This window comes from Balaenoptera musculus, chromosome 3 (genome assembly GCF_009873245.2).
Source record: "Balaenoptera musculus isolate JJ_BM4_2016_0621 chromosome 3, mBalMus1.pri.v3, whole genome shotgun sequence".
Taxonomy (NCBI): Eukaryota; Metazoa; Chordata; class Mammalia; order Artiodactyla; family Balaenopteridae; genus Balaenoptera; species Balaenoptera musculus.
Genome location: NC_045787.1, coordinates 108,046,376 through 108,071,944, shown reverse-complemented (window position 1 = coordinate 108,071,944; position 25,569 = coordinate 108,046,376). Strand labels below are relative to the sequence as shown.

Here is a 25,569-nt window from a genome sequence, read left to right as displayed (position 1 = left end):
TTTTAGGGTTAGAAAACTAGAGTTATGTTTATTTGTTAGATTTAGTTTTATATTTAAATGTAAATTTTGTGTGTTCTTTTGAAATTTTTTTAGAAAACGAATAATTCTTAAGTTTTATGGAAACCCAGATTCATAAATGGTCACTTATTGTGAAAGTATGACTTGTCTTTATTCAGAATAACACCTAGTTTTACCAAAGTCAGTTCTAGTCTTATAAGTAGCAGCGTAGTTCAGATTGGCAGCATAGTGTTGTTCAGAAAGTGACTTATAGTTTGCTCAGGGGTATTGAAGAACTCTGTTTGCTTATTTGTTTGTTTTTGGCCAGTAACAAGGTGTTCATCTCTTTGACAGTAAAGTCCTTTGTAATAACGCCTGTCTCTCAGGTAATAATTTCTCCTCTTATGTTGCACACCTCTTCCCTCAAAATAGTGGTCAGTAAATAAAGCAAGATAGTTCAGTTACTTTGATTTATTCATTGATGTTATTCTCATAATTTTGCTGCCTGGAGGGGTATTAACTGTATTTTACCATTGGAAACTGTGTCTTACTTTGGCCATTGGGAGGCACCATTGCAACCTTTAGTGCAAACTCTTTGTGGTAGTATCTGCACTAGATGCCTTGTGGCAGAATCTTGAAGAATAGGGTGGGTACTAGAGGAGTTGTGTTTTCAGATTGGAGAAGGTGTGGCAAGAATTAAATTTTTTCTATAATTTTTATAGAAAAATATTTCCTTTTAGTCCAAGCTCAGTTTGGAAGCAGGTTGAATCATTTTCTTTTGTGATTCCTTCTGAGTTTTACTTGCTTCTGGTCTCTTTCTAGGAATTTAGCATTGGGCTGTAGGAAAGTACCATATTGCATATTCTTCCTTAGAGGGGTTGGTAAGTGCCGCACGTCAGCCCTTGTGCCTGTGATTTTTTTTTTCAGCTTTTCCTTTGGAAAATGAAATTCTGTTTCCATTTAAATGTACTATTTACATACAAATCTTAGTACCAATTTTGATATTTTTAATGTTAATTTAGAGTGGTCGTGAAGGTTATACCTTTCAGAACAGTTATTTGATAAATAGGAAGTTTTGCAAGCAGAATACATATGTGACATCTGAGAACTAGGCTGCCTTCTGTATTTGCAATGCAAGAGTATCTTACCAGAGCTAATTATTTTCCCTTGGGAGGACAATACTGTGTTAAATTTGAATAGTAATATGGCTTCCCAAATAAAGCTGTGTATCAATGCACAGAATTAAAAATCAAAATGGATTTTTAAGACTGAAACAGAGAGATGCTTTAGCCATTTTTTTTCTTGCAGAATTTAGCTTGCTGCAACGTTTTACGGAAGGGTGTGTGTGTGTTTTCAATAAATTGCTCTTTGGGCTACATCTGCAGATACAGTAGCCAATTGATCTAATGCAGTTTCTGAAGGCTTTCTATACAGGTGATGTCATCCTTTTAGCTCTATTCTCCTCCCACTCTCTTTCCTTCTTATTAGATATTTCATCTTACTGCAGAGCATAGAATCAATAGGAGCTTCTCCTTAGGGAGCTGCTGTGAAACAGGCAAGGACAGTAGGAATTAAAACACTAACATACAGTCTTGCTTTAGCAGAAGATGTAGTGTTTTTGTACCATATCATATATAAATTTTCAACCAGAAAGCCAGACTTAGATCCACAGTACTATCTACTGATGCATTAGAACAAGGAGCAATGCTGCAGAGCCGTAAATAGTGCATGTGAAAAGAGAAAATTTTAATTTTGGAGATTCTCAAGCATTCTACAGGACAAACCTGTTAGAGCATATATCTTCTAACTACCACTTGCTCAATGGTTGATTTTTTTTTTTTTTTAAACCTCTGGTGGTTAACAATATAAAGAAGAAACTTTGATCTTAAGGATACAGTGTTCTGGTTTGCTTCTGATGCAGAAGAATTACTGCAGTGCTTACTCTACAGAATGAAATAAGTTGAAGAAAAGACAAAGCTGTCTTTGGAAAGGTTTCTCAGAATCAAGCAACACGGATTTGGTGCATGTTGCCTTATTTGCTTTGATTGATACAGTATTAACTGTTCAGTTACCACTGTGCATGTCTGTGCCAGGTGCCTGAGGAAGGATGTGTCTGTTATGTTTTGAGCCAGAAATCTAAACATCTTGATTTACTGTGATTTGCTTGTTAAAAGTGAACATTTTGATGAAAAGTATTCCAGTTATTTAGAAGCTAAATTCTAAGCTATTGAAAGCTCCTGATATCAGTTTGAAAGGGATTTGGAGAAGCTGTCTTTACACTGCAATTTACACTGCAAATGGTATATGATTTATAAGAAAGAAACTTAAAAGAATTTTGTCAACATACTCATCGGTGTGGCTCTGTTTTGAAAAGGAAACTATCCTTTGCAGCTCAGGAAATGGCTTTTCTTGTTCGCTGTTATGCCAATTGTCTGCAGCCATGGGCCTCCAAAGTAAGTAATTATTTTCTTTGAGATTGATATAATCCACCTATTACATTTAAATTCTACCTATTGTGAATTGTAAATGAGCTGTATTGTACTATTATATTTTCCAAACTTTAAAAAAATAAGAACTACAAAGCAGTCTAAACTCATTCTCATGGCCATTTTGTTTTTCAACTTAAAGGAATCTCTAAAATATTCTAATATACCTCTAAGAGGATTTGAAAAATACTTTCTTAATTAATCTGTAGACTTCAAATGCAATGCATTTGAAGTATACTGTTTTCAGAGTGAATCATCATTTGTTTATGCCTATTTCTGTACTTCTCTGTGATCATACTCTAACTTGAATGTATTGTATTTCCTCATTTCCTTAAAGGGTTGATGTATTTGGCTATGTTAGTCTAATTTATAGTCTGTGTTATACAACATTTTTCACTGATATGGTACTATCAAATTGTTGAATTGTATTATTTTACGAAGACTGGGTAAGAATTCTTAAGCAGTCAAATAATATGAAGAATACTCATTATGAAAAGTAATTACATGAAAATATTTTAATAATGATCTTAATTATTTTCAAAATAGTAGTAAGTGAACCATTAGTAGCTTGGGATTGTTTAAGATCATATATTATACTTGTCATTTTAAAGCAAACATTAACTCACAAAAAAGTAAAATGCTACACAGCAGGATTTGCTAGGTTTTAGGAAAGTATACAGTGTAATTTAATAAATTATATTGTTCATAGTAGGTCTCTAAGTGTTTTAGTAAACACTTTAATTGTAACAGTGACTGTTAAGATTGCTTTATGGTTCTGTTGAATTAGAGACAGGCACAATAGAAGCATCTCTTAGGATGATCTGAAATCATGTCTTTGTTTAAAGGTTGTCCTACTGATGGTGACTAAGGAAGAAATACTATGGTAGCATCATGGTGTAATGTTTTATCTGAAAGATAGCTCGTTGGATATCTCTCTTAAAGGCAGCTTCTGGAAGGACATTTAAATTCACTGTCCATTTGGCAAAGAGCTGATTGAAATGTAAAGAGATGGAAAGATGCCTAGGTACACAGTTCATTTGTACTATTATCTGGTAAGGCATGGATGGTCTCTTTAGTGCATATGCCACCTGTGGGGCCCATGCATTGCTGAGGCTTGGCACTGAGGTTTAAAATGACACAGAAGGGAAATGGATGGGACCAGGTGAAAAAGATTCAAACAAAAGAATGAGATATAGGGGTTATTCTTCAGAATACCTACAAAAAATAGCCTTTTGGGGTACTGGTAACCAACTTTCAATGTAAGATTTAAAAAGTATAGAAGAGGCAAAGAGGATTTTAAAGATTAGATTGTAAGATTTCATTAAATGACACCAAATATTATCTGAACAGGATTTCGTGATTGGTACTTTACTATGTAAATTAAGTGTTTATGATAGAGTACATGTCTCCTATCGCCCCCCCCCCACCTGCCCCAACTCTCATGTTATTATTGATGGAATATTAACTGGATTGTGATTAAACACATTAAACTTGTGGTTAAGTTTTCATACTTGTTACTTTGGGTTTTCTAATACATTTTACTCATTTTTATTAATTCATGTATTTTGCCCATTCTGCTACTCAGATTCAGTACTTCTGAGTTGATTTATTTTCTTGATCAAATAAATAGTTCTAGCAAAAATGTTCAAAATGCTTTCCTTTATATTTACCCTTCAAATATTTGCTTATTTGTATATAAAATAATAAATCTAAAGTCTTTCGCTTTAGCATTATTTGCTTTGTTTTGTTTTATTTTTTATCCTTGATACCATAAAGTTTTAATGGATTATCTAATTTTTTGTTTTGTTTTCTTTCCCCTTTTTGGCACTTGAAAGTCTTTCTCAAGCTGAAGATTCCCGTTTGTCTTCAGTTGTGGGGAATTTATTATTTTTTGAAAACTGCAACTCTTTTTTTCTCTTGTCACTCCATATGTTGGAACTCTAGATCTATCCATAATGTCTCTCAACATTTGTTTTGTACTTTATTCTCACTCTGTGCATTCCCAGTTTGATATTCTAGCTCATTAACTAATTCTCCACTTGTGACTAATTTCTGTCCTGCTATTTACCTTTTAAATTTCTAAATTTAATTATTATGTTATTGATTTCTGAAATCTCTTAAGTGATGCTTTTTTACAACCACCCTTGTTTAATAACTTGTTTTCATTTTGTGGATGCTCTTCTTTTTTCCTGATTGTCTTATCAGCTCTTTCTTCAAGTTCAAATTTTTCTTAGTTGAGTTTTTTTGTTGTTTTCTTTCAGGGGTTTGACTTTTCTTGATTGATTCTTATTTGAGAGCTCATCGTCCGGTCAGTTACAGTTGCTTGCCCCAAGTGACGGTCTACTAGATGGAGGAGGCGTTACTACTTTGGCTTCCATCTTCCTTAGGTAGCTCCTACAGTCACTGGTCTAGGAAGTGCTTCCATTCTCATTTTATACACAGCTAAATCTATAGGTTATTTCTTGACCCTTCCCTAGCTTTACCTGTCTGCAGCATTTGACACAGTTGATCACTTCCTCCTTCTTGACATTCTTTCTTCAGAGTAAAAGTCAACCATGACTTGCCAGACAGTATGTGATCTCTCTTCCCCTCATCTTCCCCTCATCTTCCCCTACACTCCTCCTTGTTACACTATTCCAACTACTCTGGTTTCCTTGTGTGTCCTCAAACTTGTCAGGCACTCTTAAACTGATTTCCTACTTTCTCAAGAATTCTATTTGCACTTTTAACAAACCCAGTGTTAAGGGCAAATATTGATTGAACACTGCTCTGTGGTTTTAAAAATGTTAAAAAGTGGGGAGAAATATGTGTCTTAGAGTTAAAAAAAAAAACTCTAATATTTATTGAGTTATTTAACAGTGCCCGCCCCATCCTCATCTTTCAGTAAAAATAATGAGTTAGGAATGCAATCTCACATGCCTCAGGCACAGTGCTGCTGTATATATGCAAGGCTGCTGTGATTAGTTATAGCTGTTTCCTTTAGGGCTTTTGGGAAATTTAGACTATTTCCATTAAACAGGCTCCAGACTGCTTTGGGAGCCTTAGGATCTATTTTTAACCCTCTCTCTCACTGTCAGCTGACACTTCTTTGATATGTCACTCTGTCTAGCCCTAGAAAGTACTTTATAATTCTGGTGGCTTGCTTAATTTCTTAAGGCCTCCATCTTCTTGTGCCTTGACGAATGTTTCCTGTCTCCCATATGTATGATTTTCTTCCATTTCATCTTCTATGCTTCCAGAGTAATGTGTTCTAAAGGTATATTTCTTATAGTCATTTTCTTGCTTAAAACTCTTTAGTAGGTCTTTTCTAAGACAGGGAATCTAAGCATCCCAAAATGCTATGTCTGGCCCTTCATCTCTTGTGTCTTCCTATAGTTTACATCTCTACCTGAGCTACACTGGTTTGCTTACTGTTTCCTGAACGCATCATGCTCATTGAAGTCTCTGGCCTAATATTGTTCAACAGAAAAACAATGTGAATTACATATGTAATTTTAAACCTTCTGGTAGCCTTATTTTTTTAAAAAACTTTATAAGGTGAAATTAATGTAATAATATATCCAGTAGAGTTTCTAAAATATGTAATAAAAATAGAGTAATTATTAGTGAGATATTTCCTTTTTTTGTTTGTTTTTACTGAATTCCAATTTGCATTGTATACTTACAGTATGTCTCAATTTGACTAGCCACACTTCAAGTGCTCAGTAGCCATGTGTGACTTAGGGCTACCACATTGGACATTGTGATTCTGGGTCTTTGTCAGGACTCTTCAGTACATTTGGTCTGCTCTCTACCCCTAGTGAGAATGAGATCTTTCTCTCTAAGTTGCATTTGTTATTTTATTTGTTACTTATTCTAATTTTTTTTATATCTTTATTGGAGTATAATTGCTTTAAAATGTGGTGTTAGTTTCTGCTGTACAACAAAGTGAATCAGCTATATGTATACATATATCCCCATATCCCCTCCCTCTTGAGCATCCCTCCCACCCTCCCTATCCCACCCCTCTAGGTCATCACAGAGCATCAAGCTGATCTCCCTGTGCTATGCAGCAGCTTCCCACTAGCCATCCGTTTTACATTTGGTAGTGTACATATGTCACTGCTACACTCTCACTTCGTCCCAGCTTCCCCTTACCCCACCGCGTCCTCGAGTCCATTCTCTACGTCTGCGTCTTTATTCCTGCCCTGCCACTAGGTTCATTAGTACGGTTTTTTAGATTCCATATATGTGCGTTAGCATACGGTATTTGTTTTTCTCTTTCTGACTTACTTCACTCTGTATGACAGACTCTAGGTCCGTCCACCTCACTACAAATAACTCAATTTCGTTTCTTTTTCTGGCTGAGTAATATTCCATTGTATATATGTGCCACATCTTCTTTATCCATTCATCTGTTGATAGACATTTAGGTTGCTTCCATGTCATGGTTACTGTAAATAGTGCTGCAGTGAACATTGTGGTACATGTATCTTTTTGAATTATTTAATTGTTTTTTAAAATCTCCCAAAACCCATGATATCTATCACTATTATGACTAGCACCAGGTATACACTAAGTGCTCTTTATTAAGTAACTGGGAAATTAGACCACCAAGCTTGTTAGAAATGTATTTATATATATAGTTAATGAGTATGTGTTTATGAAATGTCTTACTGTGAGTAGCATACAGGAACTTACAGACTTTGTAATGTGCCCAAGAATCATCTTTATTCTTTGATAGTTTTAAGGTTAATGGATAAGTGACTTCTGCATAGGCACAGTTCCTCTGTATCAGGTAGCTACGCTTTAAAAAGAAAGTTCTAACAATGCAGTTTGGAATTTAATAGTGAACTTTGAGGAATGCTGTTCTGTTGGGGAATTGTGTAGTTTTTAAACATTATTTTTAGGGTTAATAATAGATATTATTTCATACTTTAGAGCCCTTTGAATAACCTTCATTAAAATGAAATAATGCTTGGGTATGAATTATAAGGGGCAAAAAGTTTCAGATAGCAAACTTATTAAAGGGTACATTTCCCTACTATCATTCTTCGTTTTGGCAAGTTATTCTTGAAGACTAAGTTTTTAAATATGAATTAGAATCTTGAATATTTGTGTAATATTACACTTAGGCTATACATGCCTGCATTCATGCCAATTTAGATTGAAGGAGATCTCTGCCACTGCTCCCCCCCAAACTAATTGTTCTATAAATGTTTCTTGGATAGATGGATGGGATTGTCCCAAACATTATTTCTTACATTGACAGGATGTTAATAAAAATATTGGAGGAAAAGAAATTTTGAATATGCTGGGTGAAACAGATTTCTTTTTCGTGGGACTTCTTGGACCCTCCATAAATATGCTTATGCTTGTTGTAAAGAGTTAAGGGGGCATATGGTATAGCATTATTTGCTAATTTATTCAGCCATCAACTCCCCCCCCCCCCAATATATCCACGAGTTTTGTCTTCTGAAACAGTATTCCGGCATATACAGTTTAGGAAATGCTACTCACCCTGAAATACTGAATGTGCCTGTGCTAAGACTTCATCTGTTCAGATATCCATGGAAACCCTCTGAGCAACAGTGACAGTGTTCAGAAGTCAAGTATTCACTCAGTTTTTCTTTTTTTTTTTTTTTTTTGAATAAATTGATTTTATTTATTTTTGGCTGCGTTGGGTCTTTGTTGCTGTGCATGGGCTTTCTCTAGTTGCGGCGATCAGGGCTACTCTTCGTTGCGGTGTGCGGGCTTCTCATTGCGATGACTTCTCTTGTTGCGGAGCACAGGATCTAGGCTCACGGGCTTCAGTAGTTGTGGCACACAGGCTCAGTAGATGTGGCTAGCGGGCTCTAGAGCTCAGGCTTAGTAGTTGTGGCGTGTGGGCTTAGTTGCTCCGTGGCATGTGGGATCTTCCTGGACCAGGGCTGGAACCCGTGTCCCCTGCATTGGCAGGCGGACTCTTAACCACTGCGCCGCCAGGGAAGTCCCCCACTCAGTTGTTCTTGATGAGCAGGTGTTGTATGTGGGGTAGGCATCACTATGGTAGGCTTTCATTAGGTAGTAAAAGTGAAATATAAATGATATAACAATATATTTATGTTTATATATATAATATACAATGGGAATATAAAGAGTGTGAGTGCTGCATTCAAAGGAGTGAAGTGAACATGCACTCCTTTTTCACTTCCCATTCATTTCTCAGCTTCCTTACGTTGGGAGTTTTTGTTGTTAATCTAATTTTATATCACTTTCTACTCTGTTTCCAATGCTTATAAGGTAAATGTTCATCGTTGGCTCTAGTTTAAATCAAGTGTGTCAGTATTTGTCATGTTCTCACAAGGCATTCTAATAAAACTCATCTTTGGATCTTAATATTTTCAACATTATAAAAAGTCAGAATGTATACTGTGTGTATAGCAACCCCTAGTTGCTAAGGGGTACAGAATTTCAGCACATTCCAGTGTTTGTGGACACTTTTAAATGCGAAGGAAGAAAATTGCCCTCACATGCATGTGTATATATTTGTTTTCAGTTCTGAAATTTTTCAAATAATTTATTTTTAGAAGTAATAGGGGAGTTCTTTCTCGATAGGGAAGTATAACATCTCAGCTAGATATTGCAAATAAAGCTAAAATTCCTTTTGGACCACCAGCCCCGATCTTTCACCTTCACTCTACAGTGCTACTGTTGGTTATCTAGTGTATGTTCCTCCAAGTTTTTCCCCCCAAACCTAGATAAGTATATACCCAGAAAATATGTGGTATTATTTTTATGTTTTTTTAAAAAATGAGTCACATCTTTCACATTTATCACGAAACTTGGTTTTTCAATTAGTAAATCTGAGAGAACTATCCAGGTTTGAACATACAGATCTGTTTTATACCTTGAACTGTTGCACTGTATTCCATAATGAGCTATATAACAATTTAGCTATTCTCCCTGCGATACTTGTTTATCTTTTAAACTATTACAAACATTATAATGAATGTCCCTGTACATTCCCCCTTATACACCTGTATGCTTCTTTAGGGTAGGTACCCAAAGAGGAGTTGTTGAGTCATAAGGTTTATATATTTTAAATGTAATAAATCTTACATTTGCTCCCTCAGAGTGGCTACTCCCCAAATCACTGTCCAGAGTAGCTGTATCAATTCATACCTCCCTTTAGCAATTTATAAAAGTATTGTTTTCCTCCATTGCCTTGCCCATATTTGTATTATGAAATTTTATTTTTGCCAGTCTGATGGGGAAAAAAGTTATTTGTATTAATTTTTATTTCTGTGATTGCTGGCAATGTTTAGCAATCTCTTCCAGCCGTTTTTTCTCCTGCTGCTATTACTTAAGTGGCCCCATGTTGAGATGGCAGAGCCAGGAGACCAAAGCAGCCTGGATATCTGAGTCTCTGCATGTGAAACAGTTGCCCCAAAGAGTTGCCTGGACCTTTAGGGTACTTCGAGTCGGCGAAATACACACTTTGCTGGGTTAAGCCTGTGTGAGACATACAGTGTTGATCTTATGTCACTGCCCTTCCCAGAAACCTACAGTAGTTCTCTATTGCAGGAATCAATTTCAAAATACCTAGCTTAATATTTTTTATTACATTCTTCCTCTTCTTAATACATCTCTTTCCCTTTAGATGTATACATAGTCTTCAAGAAACTATGTACTTTCATAATCTGTGTCTGTATTTAAGCCATTAGCCTTCCCAGCCTCCAAATAAAACTTTGACACTAGTCTTCATGGATAGGTGAACTCCAACAGAGCTCAGAAGTTCAGGTATACGAAATGGGTTCGGAAAATAGGAAATTTTGCCAGACCTGGTGGGCTGGAAGATGATGGGGTAAGTGAATTGAGGTTGCTGATGAAAAGTCAGCTATTAAATCCTGGCTGGGGTCAGGAAAGGAAAAAGGGCAGATGAGCTGAAAGACAGTGGAGAAGTTTTAAGAAATCAAGAATTCCTATTGGAAGGAAACCTTTTCCTTTATGTTTTCTTTGTTTTAAAGAAAATAGTAAATACTGGGTGTTACGAACTCCCAACTTCATATCAGGAAACAAATTCATAGGAAAGAACAACAGATTTATAGTCAGGCAGCCTAGGTTTCAGATTTCTATACCCCTGCTTCCTAGCTATGTGACCATGGGCAACCTTTATAACTTCTCTGGGTGTTGGTTTCCTAATCTATAAATCGGGTAAAATAATAACATCTGCCTATTAATTCATTTAATTGGAGGAGCAACCCTAGCCCTAATAAGCATTAGTCCTACTACAGCCTTCATTACATTTATCATTCTTATTTTACTCACTATTCTTGAATTTGCAGTAGCCCTTACTCAGATTAGATAATCCATATAAAAAGCATGTAGAAGGATATATTTGCTGTAGTATACCTATTTGGTAAATATAGTGAGCACTCAGATGTTAGTTTCAATCATCATCATCATTATTCCCATCAGATAGCTAGGTTGAGGGGATTCCTATATGAAGATCTAAGTTTTCTTCATGACTTAGAAAGCAGTTCTATATGCTTATAACTCTTTGTGTTCTCTCCACTATTAGACTGAGCTCCTTGATGGTAGGACCCATCTGTTTTCATCTTTGGTAGCAGAGTTCCTGGCATAAAGTAGAGTATAGCAGAGAGTACTGAAATCAGGTGAACCTGGGTTTGAATTTCAACTCCACTGCTTACGTGAGTGTGAGATCTAGGGCAAGTTGCTTAGTCTAATTGCCTCAGTTCCTCATCAGTAAGGTAGGGATGATAATAATAATGCTTGCCATTTAGGGTCTAGTAAGGATGACAATTACTCAGTACGTTATAAGTATCATTACCAAGCCAGTTTATAGATATGCTCTTGTGGCTTTGATTCACTGTGTTACTTTTATGGTTGACCTCCTTTTCCTTGGTCTTAACCTCTGTAGGAATCTTGGAATATAAAATATCTTCCTCATCCCAACACCCCAACCAGACATTTGTCATTTTAAAATTATATTCAGTCTTTGCCTTTCTATCTACTTCATTACTAGATGAGATTTTTTTCTTTGTAGCTAAACAGTAGACGCTGTAAGAGGAACATCTTTTAGCTGGAACATACTCCTCTATCTTCTGTATTATGGAAACCAGTTATTGGTAGCTCTTTGATTTTCTGCTTCCTTTTTTAGTACTCATAATAGAGCTATAAAATGGCCTCTAAGCATGGCTTTAGCTTATTCCACAGGTTTTGATATATAGCATTTTAATTTTTATTCCGTTTAAATATTTTCTAATTTCCAATGTGACTTCATTGACCTGTGGACTATTTAGAGGTTTGTTTTATAATTTTCCAAATACATAATAGTTTTCTAGTTATCTTTTTATTACTTATTTCTACCTTATTTGCACTGTAATCATAGGATATTCTCTGTGTAATTTTAACCTTTTGAATTTTGTCGAGGCCTGCCTTACTATCAGTGTTTATAAATGTTTATGTATATACCCTAAAATAATGTATTCTGTAGGTTTTTTAAAATAAATTTATTTATTTTATTTATTTATTTTTGGCTGTGTCAGGTCTTCGTTGCTGCGCATGGGCTTTCTCTCGTTTTGGCGAGCGGGGGCTACTCTTTGTTGCACTGCACGTGCTTCTCATGCGGTGGCTTCTCGTTGTGGAGCACAGGCTCTAGGCGCACGGGCTCGGTAGTTGTGGCTCACGGGCTCTAGAGCACAGGCTCAGTAGTTGTGACGCATGGACTTAGTTGCTCCACGGCATGTGGGATCTTCCCGGACCAGGGATTGAACCCATGTCCCCTGCATTGGCAGGCGGATTCTCAACCACTGTGCCACCAGAGAAGCCCAAGAATGTATTCTATAGTTGTTGATTGCAGTGTTCTGTGTGTTGATATATACACTTCAGGTTATATTTGTTAATTATGTTCATATCTTCTGTATCTTTACTTTTTTTTATTTGCTTATTCTGTCCCTGAGAGATGGGTGGTAAAAGTTTCGTGGCATAATTGTAGATTCATCTAGTTCTTCTTTTATTGTTGTCAATTTTTTACCTAATACAGTTTGAGGCTATGTTACTAGGTGGAAATCTATTTAGTGTTGAACTTTTTATCATTATGAAATGTCCCCTTTTGCGTCTATTAATGCTTTTACCTCAAAGTCTACTTCATCTGACATTAATATAACTACATAAGCTTTCTTTTGGTTTGTGTTACTATTTTATATAGTCAGTATTCATGTTGATTTACTTACACGTTCCCGATTTTCACTGGTTTTCCTTCTTTCCTTCATCTAGAAGCTTTCATTTGGAATCATTTTCTGTCTCCCAGTGGATTTTCTTCACTGTAGATCTGCTGTGGGAGTATTTCTCTTCATTTTTGTTTCTCTGAAAATGACTGTTTTGCCCATTTTGAGGACTGTTTTTACTGGGTGTAGAATTCTAGCTCTTAGAGATAACACTCCATTGTCTTCTGGCTTCCAGGTTGAGAAGTCAGCCATCAGTTTAATTTTGCTCTTGTCAAAGCAATCTCTTTTTTTCCAGACTGCTCTTAAGACTTTTCTCTTTGTTTCTTTCCCCAACACTTCTACCCTGGTGTGCATAGGTATGGGTTGGCTTTTATTTATCTTGCTGGTAATTCTTAAAGCTACTTGGTCTGCGACTTTGTATTTTTTGTTAACTTTGAAAAATGCTTAGCCATCATTTCTATGCCTTAAGTACTCTTCTGTTTCTATAACTCCGGTTATTCAGATGTTACCTTCTCACTGTATATCCTTTGGCTCTTGGCCCTTCTCTCCTAGCTTCATTCTTTTTACTCTCCATGCTTCATTCTAGATATTTTTTCAGACCAATGTTTATTTTTCTGTTTTTTCTTAGCTCTGTCAAATTTGTTACTGAATCCATCTGTTGACTTTCTATTTTTTAAAATTTTTATTTATTTATTTTTAACACCTTTATTGGAGTATAACTGCTTTACAATGGTGTGTTAGTTTCTGCTTTATAACAAAGTGAATCAACTATACATATACATATATCCCTATATCTCCTCCCTGTTGCATCTCCCTCCCACCCTCCCTATCCCACCCCTCTAGGTGGTCACAAAGCACCGAGCTGATCTCCCTGTGCTATGCAGCTGCTTCCCACTAGCTATCTGTTTTACAGTTGGTAGTGTATATATGTCCATGCCACTCTCTCACTTCGTCCCAGCATACCCTTCCCCCTCCCCGTGTCCTTAAGTCCATTCTCTACGTCTGCGTCTTTATTCCTGTCCTGTCCCTAGGTTCTTCAGAACCATTTCCTTTTTTTCTTTTTAATTCCATATATATGTGTTAGCATACGGTATTTGTTTTTCTCTTTCTGACTTACTTCACTCTATATGACAGACTCTAGGTCCATCCACCTCACTACAAATAACTCAATTTCGTTTCTTTTTCTGGCTGAGTAATATTCCATTGTATATATGTGCCACATCTTCTTTATCCATTCATCTGTTGATGGACACTTAGGTTGCTTCCATGTCCTGGTTATTGTAAATAGAGCTGCAATGAACATTGTGGTACATGACTCTTTTTGAATTATGGTTTTCTCAGGGTATATGCCCAATAGTGGGATTGCTGGGTCATAAGGTAGTTCTATTTTTAGTTTTTTAAGGAACCCTCCATACTGTTCTCCATAGTGACTGTATCAATTTACATTCCCACCAACAGTGCAAGAGGGTTCCCTTTTCTCCACACCCTCTGCAGCATTTATTGTTTGTAGATTTTTTGATGATAGCCATTCTGACTGGTGTGAGGTGATACCTCATTGTAGTTTTGATTTACATTTCTCTAATGATTAGTGATGTTGAGCATTCTTTCATGTGTTTGTTGGCAATCTGTATATCTTCTTTGGAGAAATGTCTATTTAGATCTTCTGCCCATTTTTGGATTGGGTTGTTTGTTTTTTTTTATATTGAGCTGCATGAGCTGCTTGTATATTTTGAGATTAATCCTTTGTCAGTTGTTTTGCTTGCAAATATTTTCTCCCATTCTGAGGGTTGTCTTTTCATCTTGTTTATGGTTTCCTTTGCTGTGCAAAAGCTTTTAAGTTTCATTAGGTCCCATTTGTTTATTTTGGTTTTATTTCCATTTCTGTAGGAAGTGGGTCAAAAAAGATCTTGCTGTTCTTTATGTCAAAGAGTGCTCTTCCTATGTTTTTTCCTCTTAAGAGTTGTATAGTGTCTGGCCTTACATTTAGGTCTTTAATCCATTTTGAGTTTCTTTTTGTGTATGGTGTTAGGGAGTGTTCTAATTTCATTCTTTTACATGTAGCTGGTCCAGTGTTCCCAGCACCACTTATTGAAGAGGCTGTCTTTCTCCATTGTATATTCTTGTCTCCTTTATCAAAGATGAGGTGACCATATGAGCATGAGTTTATCTCTGGGCTTTCTATCCTGTTTTTTTGCTAAAATTCTTAGTGTTGTCTTTCTCTGTGTATGCCATGATCGATAAACTGGACCAAATATGGCCAGTGTGCTGTATGACCTCTGAGCTAAGAATGATTTTTACATTTTTAAAAGGTTGTTTAAAAAAAGTTTCAAAGAAAAAAAAAAGTAATATCACAGAGATTGTATGTGGCCTGCAAAAGCCTAAAGTGTATACTCTTTGGTCCTCTGAGGAAAATGTTTTCCAACCACTGGTATATATTAAATACAGTTATTTTAGAATCTGTATCTGATAACTCCATTTTTTGGAAGTTTTTCTTCACTGGTTTCTAGAGTTTATTATTTCCCTTAGTTTTCATGAATGCCATCTTGTCTCCTAATGTGCTTGGTTTTATTTGAGCAATGGATATTGTGTATGAAATTTTTTTTTAGTATTTTGAGGCCTAGGATGATTTGGTTTTTTTCTGTGGTGAAGTTTTTTGTTTGCTTTCAGTAGCTGACTGGAAGCATTAGTAATCCTATATAACTTTAATCCAAAATCAGGGATTGAGATGATTCTAAAATGTGCATCAGTTTATTTTTTTGGATCACACTTATTTGCTAGGGTATAATGTACTCTCCAGGGTCCAAATCCAAAGCATGGCCCTTCCATGCTAGGCCTTGGAATATAACTTTCGTCTCTCTAACCAGGGGCTATCAGAAGTGCTTCTCAACCTGTTTGCCTCCTCTTTAGGAATCAGAAAATACTCTTAAGAGAAAAGCACCTTCAAGGATCAGATTGTATGTGTTACTGTTTTTCTGTATATCTGAGTTACAGGATTCATCTGAATTACCTATCCCAGCAGGGGAAGTTTGTGATGTAGTTTTTTTCGTGTAAATTTTTATAATTACCATGACTTCCTCTTGAGATAATATAATTCAGGCTTGGACGTTTTCTCCTTTAGAGTATATTTAGTTTCCACTGTTATGCATGTGTTTCTATAACATTTTCCTGTAATAAAGTAATGAGAAACCCTGCTCTAAAAAGTAAATAGATTTCTCTCAGTAGTCCTGAATAGCTGGTTGCAGAGAAATTATTTGGAAAATACATCATCATATTGCCTTTGTAAAATTTTCTCTCACCGCTTTGGAGCACAATGGTTTGTATCTTGTCTCAACTCCTGTAGCATTTATTTTGTAAAATTTTTTAAAGTTTTATGGTGTGAATTACATTGTACAACTTGTATCGCTGACCATATTAAAGATGAGGTGGTGGAATCATTTCCTTCTGTATCTCTTGTATCCCTATACCTAGCATAGACATTCATTAAATAATTATGATTACTAACAAATTTTTTAGAGGCCAACTATAAGATAACACAATATTAAATGAAAAGAGGCTTACTAAATTTTTGGAATATTGAATGCAGTCAGCTGTTACTTTTCTTAAGTCTTGGTGCCAGATGCTGTACTTCAATCCAAGATTTTGCTGTTTTGTTCTGGAATTAGCAACCATTTTGTGTTAGTGAGGTGTGTTTGTGTGTGTGTGTGTGTATGTGTGTGTGTGTATGTGTGTGTGAGAGAGGGAGGGAGGGAGCGAGCATTCCTACCTTTTACGGTAGCAACAGCTGATATTTTTATTTGAGGAAAGGCCAATTTTTTCCCCTGAAATACCATCACTCATGGTAATGTCTTTTGAAAACTGCTAAGTGGGCTTCCACTGTAGGCTTGCCTAACAGTCAGAATGCTGATTTGGTTCTTATCACTTTCTAAGATTTTTCGCAAGAATGGAGAATTTAGATTAGAAATTAGGTTGCACAGAAATGTACATAAAACAAAATGTTGTTGCAGAAGTTACAGTGTGTCAAGAACTCTTTAGAGGTAAAGCTTGATATTTAGATTATCTTAAATTATTTTTCTTTTTCAGCTTCCAGCCGATCTTACCAAGATGCACATTGCAGACAACCCTCATCCACAGGTGACTCATGTGTCTTCTAGTCAGTCTGGTTGTAGCATTGCCAGTGATTCTGGGAGCAGCAGTTTATCAGATATCTATCAGGTAATACATTAGGAGTTTGTTTGCTGTGCATATGGCTTTTTTTATTCTGCCGAATACCTTGTGCTTGTGCCTTAGGTGTTCATGGATCTTTGAACTAGGGTGTGAAATTCAGACATAAGGTCTTTGAGAAAATATGCTTTGTTTACTGTGTCAAATTTACAAGCCTAATGAAAGAGGTGATCTGTCTTTTGAGAGTGATTAAATATGGTCCAGCAGTGCATGAATATAGTGTTCTTTTTAATTTCTTTTATCCAAGTGAATCTATATTAATATATAATATTTGCTTGCATTAGAAAATGGTTCTTGAAACAACTGAAATTTATAAAAAGGCAATTTTTATTATATTCAGTAGTTGATTAGTTAAGTCTTTTATAAGTAAAGTCGTGAAGAAGATTAGACTTGCCTTTGTATTGTAAAGACAAATTTTCCAGTGGCCACATTTAAAAATTAAAAGGAAACAGGTAAAATTAATTTTAATAATATATTTTATTTAGCACAGTATATTCAAATATTATTTCAACATGTAATCAGTGTTTAAAAATTATGAATGAGTTATTTTTTCATACTTAGTCTTCAAAAGTCAAAGTTTAATATTAACTTATGGCACATCTCAATTCAGACAAGACACATTTCAAGTACCACATGCGGCTAGTGGCTACCATAGAGTACTGATTTGTTGAAATAGAATCATTGTTGTCTGAGGAAAACAGTTTAGACTGTGGTTCTGTTGAGTTGCACGGATTTAGCTGTTTTATGAAAATCAGCATTCTTCTGTTAAAGGAAGTTTGCAGGCAGGTGCAAAATGGAAAAAAGCTTCCATTTTTGGTTTATGTGAGGCTTTTTTCTACAAAGATTGTTGCTGTGGACATGCCATCTGAATCCCCCTGTTTGGCATTTTATAGTAGAGAGAACAGGAATTCTCCCTCTTCAGCATTTTATAGTAGATAGAACAGGGACTTTTTAAAAAGTAAAGTTAAAAACAGTGCAGTGGTTCTGGGGCCACTTACTGTGTTCATGGAGTTGTCGGGCTTCATGCATTCTACCCCTCCCCAAAAGAAGTTATCTTGTGGATTAAGTTAGAGTTGTTGCATACCTAAAAGTCAAAGTACAGCTGTGCTTCTCTGGACTCTGTGTTTTTCCTAGGGAAGAACACTAAGGAAGATTGACCCTGGATTAATGAAGTTCAGGGATGTGGCTTTAGATTTTTCTCAAGATAAGTGGGAATGTCTGGACCTTGCAAAGAGAGACCGTAAAGCAGAGATGTGATGTTGATGAACTATAGGTACCTGAACTCACTAGTATATCCATCTCTAAGCCAGATGTGATCACCTTTTTGGAGCAAGGAGCAGAGCCCCCGATGGTTGTAAGAAAAGGGACAAGAGGATAGTGCAGAGATTGAGGTTCAAGGTCACTTGGAAAGGCCGTGCTTTACACTGAACTAATAGATGGGCTGTACACAGTGGGGTCCTGTATCTTTGGCAAGATCCTGGAGGAGCTTCTGAAGAATTGCTCTTATATTAGCATCCACAGGATGTTCACCTACTGGATGACCCACCTGAAGCTGGGGCTCGAGCCTACCTGCTGGTATGGTTGGAGGTCTTCTCCTGTAGGACCATGACCATGTATGTGGCTGCCCTGCTCCAACCTTTTGTATGTTTTCCTTCCTCAGTAACACTTTCCACAGTTCTTTCTACCTTTTAAGAGATTCATTTTAACATAGCATAACATGTGGACAGGTATCCTTGCCAGCTTTCCTGCACAGCAAAAAAGTCCCTTCATTACAAAATAAACAAGATACCTTTTCATACCCCCAGAAACCTGAAGGTTACCATTGGCCCTCCTCCCCTGATCATCATAATTCACTGTTAAGTCATATCAGTTCTGCTTTCTATGTCATTGTGTTTGTGTGTTTGTATGTATATTTTTGATGCTGAGATGTAATTTACAAATAATAAAATTTACCCTCTTTAGTATAGCTTACATGAAGACATAGAATATTTCTATCACCTCAAAAAGGGCTTTGTATGCTCCTTTTTAGTCAGTTCCTTCTCCTTATCCCCAGCTGCTGGCAGCCACCAATCTGTTTTCTGCCCTTTTGGTTTTACGTTTTCCAGAAGGTCACATAAATGAAAACATACAGTTAAAAGATGATGCTGTGAAATGCGTCAGCTAACCAACAAGATAAAATACGTTTTAATGAATTTAGGGAGAGTAAACAGATGAGCAAAAACAATGAAATTCAAGAACCAAAACAGAAATTCAGAAATTTAAGGAGAAAACTATTATAATACTAAAGTCAAATATGCAAAAATGTAAGATAAACTCTTTTAAGCGCAGCCAAAGAAGGTAAAAGTCCCCAAACTCAGACTTTGGTTAAGCCTAGGACACTAGCCAAAGGATGTAAACAGCATAAAGGTTAAAACAAAACAAACATACAAAGATAAAAGCAGAAGGAAAAGAAATCAGAATCTTAAAGTAAATAAATACATACATATTTGTCTTATACTATATACATGGAATGTATATATGAATTCAAGACATGTGTTACCAAATAGTAACAGTTTTTCTGCTGATGGTAGGATTGTGGGTAGTTTTTATTATGTTCCTTCAGCTTGTCTTATGTTTTTCTCAATGGACATTATTATTTCTACATTTAAAGAATTTTAAAGAGGACCTAAATAGAGGTATAGTTAAAAATAAAAGTTGAATAAAATTGTGGGAAAGAATTAAAGGAATTATTACTAGAGGGTAAAAGGAATATGAACAGAATAATAATAGACTGATAAACTATATCTCCTATAATGCAGAATTTCTACACCTACAATTTAAAAAATTAAAAAAACAAAAACTATGGATAAGGTAAATAATACCAGCTAAATTGTGTGTGTGTATCCAATTGGATCCTCAGGACTAAAGGAAAGAGAAGAAGAGAGCTTAGAGTTAAATATCAGTACTGGACCTTCAGTCTCTCCCTTAACCTCAGGCCTCCTTTTAGTACTTGTGAAAGCTGTGAATACACTCTTTGGTTAACAGACATTTGGTCCACACCAAAAGGTCATTGGTATTTGATCTTGTCCCAGACCATTTGGCATGGACCAAATATGCTCATGGACATTTTGGACAGGACCAAACATCCTTCAAGGCACCTTTTAGCTACAGATGTACGTTGCCAGTGTATATACCTTGGCCAGCAACATTTGAAGTAGTTTTCCTGGTTATCCAAATTTCAACATTTGAGAGGTTTTAAAAGTGAATACCTAACCCAGTCATGGCCTATAACAGTATAAGCAGAGCCTTACAAAATATGCGAGTACATTTAACCCTTGAACAAAATAGGTTTGAACTGCACGGGTCCACTTATATGTGGATTTGTTCCCCAATAAATACATACTACAGTACTACACGTACAGAACCGCACGTACAGAGGGCTGACTGTAAAGTTATATGTGGATTTTCAACTGTGGGGGGGAAGGGGGTTGGTATCACTAACACCAATGGTTTTCAAGGGTGAACTGTATTTTTAATTTGGAAGATTGGAGGGGAAAGGGAAGAGAGACATCCTAACAGCAGTTTGTAACAGGAATATCGTTTACAGTACCATTTTATATGGCCAAATGTATGACTATGCTCCTATGTATTTCCTTCTTGAGAGCTTTCATGTGTTCTGGTTTAAAAGTAAAAGTTCTTGGATCTCAAAGAAAGTTCAAAATAAAGCATTTATCACAGTTTAGAAAAAATGCAAGTAATTGTTTCAGTATGAATATGTTTCTAATCAGATTAGCTTAAGATTTAGCTAAGAGTATGCATTAAGATTGAATGTTCTTGGATAGAATATTTTATGTATCTTCAAAGAGTACTTAAGAGAAATAAGGAGTGTTGCTTTCTGGATTCCTTTTGCAAGAGCTGGAGGATTGTAAAATGTAAAATGTTAATTATTGAACCTAAAGCACTTGTCTTTTCATTAACTTATTTTTAAATAACCTGAGGTACCCATTCATCCCCCACCTATCTTTTTTGGTTTCTATATAGGAAGTAAATGTGATCCTAAAAATCCCACCTCATGGCAGCATGATTCCTTAACTCAGAGCTCTACTGCCAATCTCTCCAAAACTCTGGTGCCATGTTTCCACCAGGATGTTCTTTTGATACTTCAACTAGCTTTGTCCTGCTACATGTTTTCTTCCACTTGTCTTCAACATTTCTGTTAAGAATATCATGTCTCCTAGTCAGTCTCATTTATCTTTGCCTATTTCCATTTTTTAAACTTCTGCTTTCATTACAAGAAGAATGACTTTCCTTCTCTTTAAAAATCTTCAGTGCTTCACCATTATCTAATTTACACTCTTCATTTCAAATTTATATTCAAATTCCAAGCCTTTCATTTCTAACCATAATCTGCAAATCTGGTTTTATATTCCACTGTTTCCCAGTTAATACATTCTAGATTCTGGTCCATGACAAATACATATGCTATTCCCTGAACGTGTTTGTCTTTTCCTAGCCCTGTTTTGGTAATGCTGTTCTTCCTGCAACTCCACCTGGATGACATTTTTGTATTGCCTCTCAAATGTGAGAACCTACAGCAGTTTTTCTGTGATTCTTATCACTTTTTTTCAGTATGCTTTTTAGTGTGGTTACTTTCAAACTTGATCTTTTTCGTCATCATGGTAAATTTGTAGTGTGCAGAGTTTGTTTCTTCCTTTTGTTATCTCACACTGAGTTAAGCACAGTGTTGGCACTTAGGAAGCAATCTAGAATTTTTTTTAGTTGCATTACATTTGAAAGTAGAAATCAGTATTTCCAGGGAAAATGCAGAGGATCACTACTAACTAATTGATGATCCAGAACAAGGGAGGCATTACTGTGACCACCTGCCCTGTTGTAGAGATAATGGAATGAGCCAGCCTGGACAGCATTATTGTGAAGGATTAATTTCACAGGGTTCTTGCCCTGACTAGAAAGACAGAGAGGAAACATAAGGACTAAGTGATCCATGAAAAAGGTTGAATGAAATATTAAAAATGGGAATTCAGAAAATATAAGCACTGAAAGTCTAAGATTCTGGCTTAATATTTGCTCTTAATTTGAGAATGTGGCTTCTATAAGCTTGTATAACTTCTCATTCTAACCTGTAGTTCCCCTCATCATACCTTCATGTTTATGTAGATGCAAACAGGAAAAGGAAATCCGCTGGTGGTTTATTTGGAGAAGGCCAAGTCAACAGAAAATCACCTCAGACTGTCTGCCTCACCAAATTATATTTACACATATACACACAGACACATTCATACTGTGGGAAAAGAAAAATGCAAGAAGTTTAATACTTCTCTTGTTAGCCCTTTCACCAACATACTTTTTTTTTTCTGGGCTTAATCCATTTATCATAATCTTTCTGAGGGTCTGCTGTATTCCAACTGCTGTGATAAAATAGTTGAAAGGCCAGGGCTCCAATCTTTTTCGAACCCTACCTTAATGAATGTGGCATATCTTTTGACCTACTTTTTTCTAACAACTTTGATATTATGTGAGTCTCTGAGGCTCTCTCTCTGTTAAATTTTCTTTTTGGCTTTTTTCCTCTCTTCAGTTTGGGTAGTTTTTATTGCCCTTCTTCAAGTTTACTCTTCTTACAGTTTACATTTCTTTATTGGTATTTCCCATTTTACCCTTAATTATGTTTGTACTTTCTTTTGAATCTGCTTATAATAAATGTCAAAAATTCATGTCTCCTAATTTCATCATTCCTGCATCTCTTTATATTGATTGATTGATTTATCTCCTGATTATGGGTCACATTTCCATGCTTCTTCATCTGTCTAGTAATTTTATATTGTATGCTGGACATTGTGGATACTACATTTTAAAAAAATCTTATCTAGTTATTAAAGAAATGTTTTTCCTAGGAACTGCATCCTCAGCAGCATCATATAGTGACTACCAGTCCTGGTGGTCCTCATATCTGCCTTTACCTTAAAGACCTGGCTTGCCTTTGTTTAGTCAAGGATTTATATATATATTTTAAAATTTTATTTATTTATTTATTTATTTATGGCTGTGTTGGGTCTTCGTTGCTGCTTGCAAGCTTTCTCTAGTTGCAGCAAGTGGGGGTTACTCTTTGTTGCAGCGCAGGGCTCCCCATTGTGGTGGCTTCTCTTGTTGCAGAGCACGGGCTCTAGGCGCGTGGGCTTCAGTAGGTGTGGCACATGGGCTCAGTAGTTGTGGCTCTCGGGCTCTAGAGCACAGGCTCAGTAGTTGTGGTGCATGGGCTTAGTTGCTCCACGGCATGTGGGATCTTCCAGGACCAGGGTTGGAACCCGTGTGCCCTGCATTGGCAGGCGGATTCTTAACCACTGCGCCACCAGGGAAGCCCTGGTCAAGGATTTAGACCTTGGACTCTATGTAGCACATTTTATTTACTTTTTTTAAAATTAAAAAATCCTTTTTAATTTTTTAGCCAGTTTCTGGCCACTCTTTCATATTTTTATTCTTTTTTTTTTAAAGCTGTACATATTTTAAATTTATTTATTTATTTATTTTAGGCTGCATTGAGTCTTCATTGCTGTGCGCGGGCTTTCTCTAGTTGCAGTGAGCGGGGACTACTCTCTGTTGCAGTGTGCGGGCTTCTCATTGTGGTGGCGTCTCTTGTTGCGGAGCACAGGCTTTTGGTGCGCGGGCTTCAGTAGTTGTGGCATGCGGTCTCAGTAGTTGTGGCTTGCAGGCTCTAGAGCGCAGGCTCAGTAGTTGTGGCGCACAGGCTTAGTTGTTCCACAGCATGTGGGATCTTCCCGGACCAGGGCTCCAACCCATGTCCCCTGCATTGGCAGGCAGATTCTTAACCACTGTGCCACCAGGGAAGTCCCCATATTTTTATTCTTAATTCTTATTTTACCACCTTATCCCTTTTGTAGACTCTTAACATTTTAGCAGTTGAGTATGTTCTCTTAACTAATTTTATTCATCCTTTTTCTTTTATCCTACTTTGAAAAAAGTACAGGTAAAAGAGGACAATGGTAAGAAGAGATTATATTCTTTCCTTTGCAGATAGCCTTAGAAAGTTCCTAAAAGGGTTCTTTTAATAGTCATCTCCCAGTCGCTACCCATGATTTTCATTCTACCTAAAGAGTTATTTTCTTAAAATATCTTCACTTTTCATGCAGATGACAGTAAGCCTTCCCTATTATCCACATAACTGAATTGCATCTTGCCTTTTTTTTTTAAATTTTTATTGCAGTATAGTTGCTTTACAATGTTGTGTTAGTTTCTACTGTACAGCAAAGTGAATCAGCTATACGTATACATATATCCCCTCTTTTTTGGATTTCCTTCCCATTTAGGTCACCGCAGAGCACTGAGTAGAGTTCCCTGTGCTATATACAGTAGGTTCTCATAGTTATCTATTTTATACATAGTATCAGTAGTGTATATATGTCAATCCCAGTCTCCCAGTTCATCCCACCCCCACCCCCCTTTGCATCTTGCCTTTTTTTATGTTGTGAGTTATCCATCTTTTTATCAGACATAATCTAAAAGGTAAGAATGAGACTAGGTTGAAATAGTTTTGGTCAGGGGATGAAAACCTGAGATTGAGATGAGGACAGGGTAGTTTAAAAACTCAAATTTAAGGTAGATTGTCCTTAAATTTTGATAAAAGAGAAAAAAGCTGTTATTCCAGAGGTGAGCATCTATATTCTGAAAAATTAACTTGTGTAAAAAATATTGCTTCAATGTTTTTTAACACTCATTTCTTAGATTAAAATCAGTGTTTGTAGATAAATTGGGTTTTGGAAAAGTCATTTTAGTATCTACACATTTAAATTAAAACTACTTATCTTTGAAAAGAGATTGTAACTTGTTAGCACGTTTTTAGTTCCAAAGGTGTATTATTCAGAAATGCACTCTGCTTAAACCCTAAAGTTTCATAACCAAAAAATAACTCAGGAGAGCATGCTAGTCATAAGATATGATTGCCCCTATAAGATCCTTAAGAGCCAGCTTATCTAATCTTAAAGATTTCAAGTTGGGTGTTTAATCTAGTTTGTTAACTATTGATTAAAGCTGTTACTTAAAGCTGTGCAGAAGTCCAAAGGAAGTATAGAACATGGTCTTACAAAACAAATCAGAACTCTTTCAGTTGCAGGTATCAGAGCCTTAACTTGAATTAACTAAAGCCAGAACAGATACGTTATTGACCCCCAGAGAAAGCAGAGGCAGCTCTGGCCTCAAGGAACCTGGGTGCTTGCAAGTGTGTCTGCCCCTGTTTGCCTGTCTCTCTAGTCCTTTGACTCCTTGTTGCTTGATTGCTCTTCCTCCCTCTCTCTCTGTGACACTTTTCTGTCACAGGTCATCTTTGTTGCACATGCTGTGCTCTTTCCATCTCTGCCCTGCATGATATATTTTTGTTTTTTTGCTTTGTTGCTCTGCGTCTGTCTGTCTCGATCTCTTTCTGTGTCTGCTCTCTTGTTCAATGTCCTTCCTCCGCATTCCCCTGCCCCTTTCTCTGCCAGTTGATTCCATTTTCTCCCACCACAGAAAGGCATTCCCATGTGGCTGTAGGCTGTTCTGCGTCACATTCTTCCAATTCATCAACCAGAGGAGAAAGGATGCTCTGCCCTCCAGCTCCAGTTATAAAAATCGAGAGGAAAGGACTTTCTCCCTTAGCTTCCCTA

The 25,569-nt window shown here is 36.4% G+C and overlaps 1 protein-coding gene across 8 annotated transcripts in view; it reads left to right on the top strand.

The window, feature by feature from the left end:
• The window catches only part of RAPGEF6 (Rap guanine nucleotide exchange factor 6), a 229,205-nt gene that overhangs the window by 109,005 nt on the left and 94,631 nt on the right, over positions 1-25,569 (top strand). For all 8 annotated transcript variants that reach the window (XM_036846996.1, XM_036846991.1, XM_036846995.1 and 5 more), the window contains one exon: positions 16,775-16,906. In XM_036846996.1, coding sequence (XP_036702891.1) covers positions 16,775-16,906 — 132 coding nt within the window. The remainder of the gene's footprint in view (positions 1-16,774; positions 16,907-25,569) is intronic.